The sequence below is a fragment of the Arachis duranensis genome, unplaced genomic scaffold, assembly GCF_000817695.3.
Source record: "Arachis duranensis cultivar V14167 unplaced genomic scaffold, aradu.V14167.gnm2.J7QH unplaced_Scaffold_43046, whole genome shotgun sequence".
Lineage (NCBI taxonomy): Eukaryota > Viridiplantae > Streptophyta > Magnoliopsida > Fabales > Fabaceae > Arachis > Arachis duranensis.
Window position 1 is genome coordinate 49,496 of NW_026264924.1, and position 4,105 is coordinate 53,600.

General features: G+C 42.2%; 1 protein-coding gene across 1 annotated transcript; it reads left to right on the top strand.

Moving 5' to 3' along the window:
* Positions 1-2,145: 2,145 nt before the first annotated feature.
* Positions 2,146-3,574, top strand: LOC107472301 (uncharacterized). Its single transcript, XM_052256626.1, has 2 exons — positions 2,146-3,259; positions 3,371-3,574. Exon 1 carries the CDS (start codon positions 2,277-2,279, stop codon positions 3,072-3,074), a length of 798 nt encoding a protein of 265 aa, XP_052112586.1. The 5' UTR covers positions 2,146-2,276; the 3' UTR covers positions 3,075-3,259; positions 3,371-3,574.
* The last annotated feature ends 531 nt before the right edge of the window (positions 3,575-4,105 follow it).

The following is a 4,105-nucleotide window of genomic DNA, read 5'->3' on the forward strand; positions in this document are numbered from 1 at the left end:
AAACAAGCTATGTTTATTTTATTAATCTTAGTCAGGATGCCAATAAGATTATTTGGATTTAATTGTAAGAAGTAAAAGTGTTTGGAATAAGTAATTGTTACTTTAATAATGGAGGATATGTTGGAGTTTTGGAGATGCTTTGTCCTCTGAATTTCTGCAATGTAATATTCAACTCAATTGTTTGTAAAGTTCCATTCATGGCAAGCTGTTTGTAGGGTGTCACCATTGTCAGTGGCTACTTCCCATCCTCTCAGTGAAAACGGTCTAGATGCTCTGTCACAGCACGGCTAATCAGCTGTTGGTTCTCGATCATGTTGGAATAGGATCCATTGATCCTTTTGCGTTTGTCATCACGCCCAGCAATCATGAGTTTGAAGCACGTCACAGCCATTCAATCCTTGAATCCTACTCGAAATACCACAGACAAGGTTTAGACTTTCCAGATCCTTAAGAGTGGCCGCCATCAGTTCTAGCTTATACCACGAAGATTCTGATTAAGGAAGCTAAGAGATGCTCATTCAATCTGATGTAGAACGGAGGTGTTTTTCAGGCACACGTTCATGGATTGAGGAAGGTGATGAGTGTCACGGATCATCACCTCCTTCACAATTAAGCACGAATGAACATCTTAGATAGGAACACACACACGTTTGAATGGAGAAATAGAAACAATTGCATTAATTCATTGAGACGCTGCAGAGCTCCTCACCTCTAACAATGGAGTTTAGAGGCTCATGCCGTCAAACTGTATAAAATTCAGATCTGAAAATGTCATGAGATACAAAATAAGTCTCTAAAAGTTGTTTAAATAGTAAACTAGTAACCTAGGTTTACAGAATATGAGTAAACTAAGATAATTGGTGCAGAAATCCACTTCTGGAGCCCACTTGGTGTGTGCTGGGGCTGAGACTTAAGCCTCTCACGTGCTTGGGCTGTTTCTGGAGCTGAACGCCAGGTTGTAACGTGTTTTGGGCGTTGAACTCCAACTTGTAACCTGTTTCTGGCGCTGGACGCCAGACTGCAGCATGGAACTAGAGTTGAACGCCAGTTTACGTCATCTATCTTTGCGCAAAGTATATACTATTATATATTGCTGGAAAGCCCTGGATGTCTAATTTCTAACCCAATTGAGAACGCATCAATTGGACTCCTGTAGCTCAAAAAAATCCATTCCGAGTGCAGGGAGGTCAGGATCCAACAGCATCAGCAGTCCTTTTTCAGCCAAACTCAGATTTTTGCTCAACTCTCTCAATTTCAGTCAGAAAAATACCTGAAATCACAGAAAAACACAAAAACTCATAGTAAAGTCCAGAAATATGATTTTGGCCTAAAAACTAATAAAATTATATTAAAAACTAATTAAAAAATGCTAAAATCTACATGAAAATACCCCAAAAAACGTATAAAATATCTTCTCATCAATTCCCATTACAATGTTAATTTTGACCATACTTTAACAAATTATTATCAAATAAGGTTTAGTATCACTAATAATGTTTAATATACTTTTACATTTAATTTGATATATACATAAAACCATGGTTCTGAAAACCGGACCGGACCTGCCGGTTCAACCGGAAAAACCGGGAACCGGTCAGTTAACCGGTCCGGATAAGCTCAAAAACTGGCTAGCAAAAAACCGGTAAAAAACCGGTCGAACCGGTTATTATGATCAAGTCTCAAATCCTATGGTTATTTATAGCCTTAATTTCAGAGATTATTTTATTAAAGATAATTAAGGCAAGTTTTGATTTATTGGATTTGAGATAAGTTATGATTTTTATCCAATTTCACAATTGTTGGATTATTTTCTATATTCAAATTTATAAAGTTGGTAGTCATGAAATAATAAGGATTTTATATGATTTGGATTAAATAAGTAATATTTTAAATATTATTACTGCTATTTTGGAAAATGAAGAAATTAAGTATACCATTTCTAATTTTTAGATTTGGGCATTTTATTGAAAATAATTTGTGAAATTGATGAGCAAATAGTATTTTCTATGTACAAATAGTGTTGGATTTAATTTGAGTTTCAATTACTATATTATTCCTAATTTTATGTGAAATTACCATAATGCCCTTAGCCCTAATTTTCAAAAATGAAACCCTAACCTTGGAAACCCTAACCCGACCCGGTTTCCCCCAACTGCTGCCGCCCCTCTCTTCTAACAGCAGCAGCAACACTTCTCCTTCCTCAAACCAACACACTCAACAGCAGCAGATTTTCCCCTTTCCCCAACAGCTTGCAACACTCATGGCTTCCCATTGCCATGAAAGAAACCGAAATTAGAAGCAGAGGATGGAGAGGGAGTCAGAGTCGCGCGTCAGGGGAAGAGAAGAGGGAGAGGCGAGCCAGCAGCGGTGGGCCTCGCCGTCGCCGCCCTGCTGCTCGCCGTTCGCCACCAACGTCGAAGAAGAAGGAGATCAGAATCGGAAGTGAAGAGGGTCGCGTTTCACGCCGTGCAGTCGCGTTGCCCTCACCGCGTCGTGTCGCCGCGCCGTCAATCGTCCTCACCGCACCCCACAACGAGCTGCGTTCCCTAGCCACCCGTTGCATCCTCCCTGTGCCGTTCTTCACGCCATTGCGTTCCTTCGTCGCCGCCGCCGTTGACAGAAGAGGGAGTTTGATCCGAGAGCGCAGTGAGGGAAGGGCGTCGCCGGAGGAGAGCCTGGCACCGCCGCCGCCACTGTTCGCCGCGCCGTCATCTCTAGCCTGCGCCGTTGCTAGTCGCGCGAGGGGGAGACGCGCCGTGAGGGAGATCCGTCACGTTTCTGCCGTCGCCGATTCACACGCCGCCGTTGTGCTCCTTGCCGCAGCGCCGCTGCTGGAAGAGGAGAGCTCGCCAGTTCTGTCTCTCACTACCGTCTCCGTCGGAGCTGCCGCCACGGTCGCCGGAGCTTCTGGCCGAGCCTCAACCGCCGGGAAACCGTTACTGGAGCCTGTGTCATTTGGATTTCATCGCGAGTTACCTCCACCAGAAACCACCGCTGTGATTCTGATCACCGGGGATGACTCTGTGACTTTCGGGATCACCGCTGAAGCTCCAGGCAGAGTTTCTGCCGCTTGAGACCTTGCTGTTGTCGCCGGAAAATTTTGCCGGTAAGCGTTTTAAGTTTGATTTCAGTTCTTTTGGAATTTCGAGAAGGTTTGATGCTGTGTGGTTTTTATAGTTGATCCACCGGAGCTTCTGGCCGCCGCCGGAGCTGTGCCGGGGCCGGTTCGAATCCGCAGCTGCTTCGTGTTGTTATTCCGGTAAGAAATTATGTTTCGAAAGCCCTACGTTAGTGTCCCGTACGTGTATTAAAGCCTTTATGGTATTAATGTTCCTAGAGTTAGTAACTGAGGTTGCTTGTTGTAATTTAGAGTTGTTTATGCTGCTGCAAAAATGTGTGGGGTTGTGCTTTGAAGCTGCCTTTGATTTTGAGTTGAGGCGGAAAGGACTTGATGATACGTTTGGGTTATGGAATTTTGCGTTTTGAGGTAGGGGCGCTTTCCAAAAAACTATGTTTTGTGTATTGGAATTATTACATATGGATACTGATGTGAGATATTGTGTATTTAGTGATTGTATCTGCCTTATATATCATTTGATTGACTCGAATGATTATGGATGTTGATGGGGCTGAATTGTTGTGCGGCTTTGTGAAATGTAATGTTTGAAGTTGATTCTTTAAAGATTTGAATTTGAGTTTAATCCGTTGAGGATTGATTTGATTTGAGCCAATTATTTTAATGATGTGAAAAGTCGAATGCACTTTTGAATTCAGCACGGTTTATTTTAATTGATTTGGTTTTGGACAAATGATTTGTTATTGAGCCGTTTCTTTAAAGCTTTGGAAATGAGTTATATCGATTGATATTGAGTTGATTTGAAATGGTATCCTTGAGATACGCCACTGAGGCGATTGTTGGATTTAGCTTGCTTTAAATTGATTTCTGGTTTTGAGCTGTTGAAAAGGAATGAGAAATGGTTTAGTTGGGACCCGAACCGGGTGGCAAAAGTCCAAGTTTTAGGGGAGGTGCTGCCGAAATTTCTATAAAATCCTACACTTGTTTGTAAGGTTATTTAAAAAGGGTTGGATTTGAGAAATTGTATTA

Excerpts from the sequence above, each read along its gene's own strand:
- LOC107472301 (XM_052256626.1), top strand. The coding sequence starts at position 2,277 with ATGAAAGAAACCGAAATTAGAAGCAGAGGATGGAGAGGGAGTCAGAGT.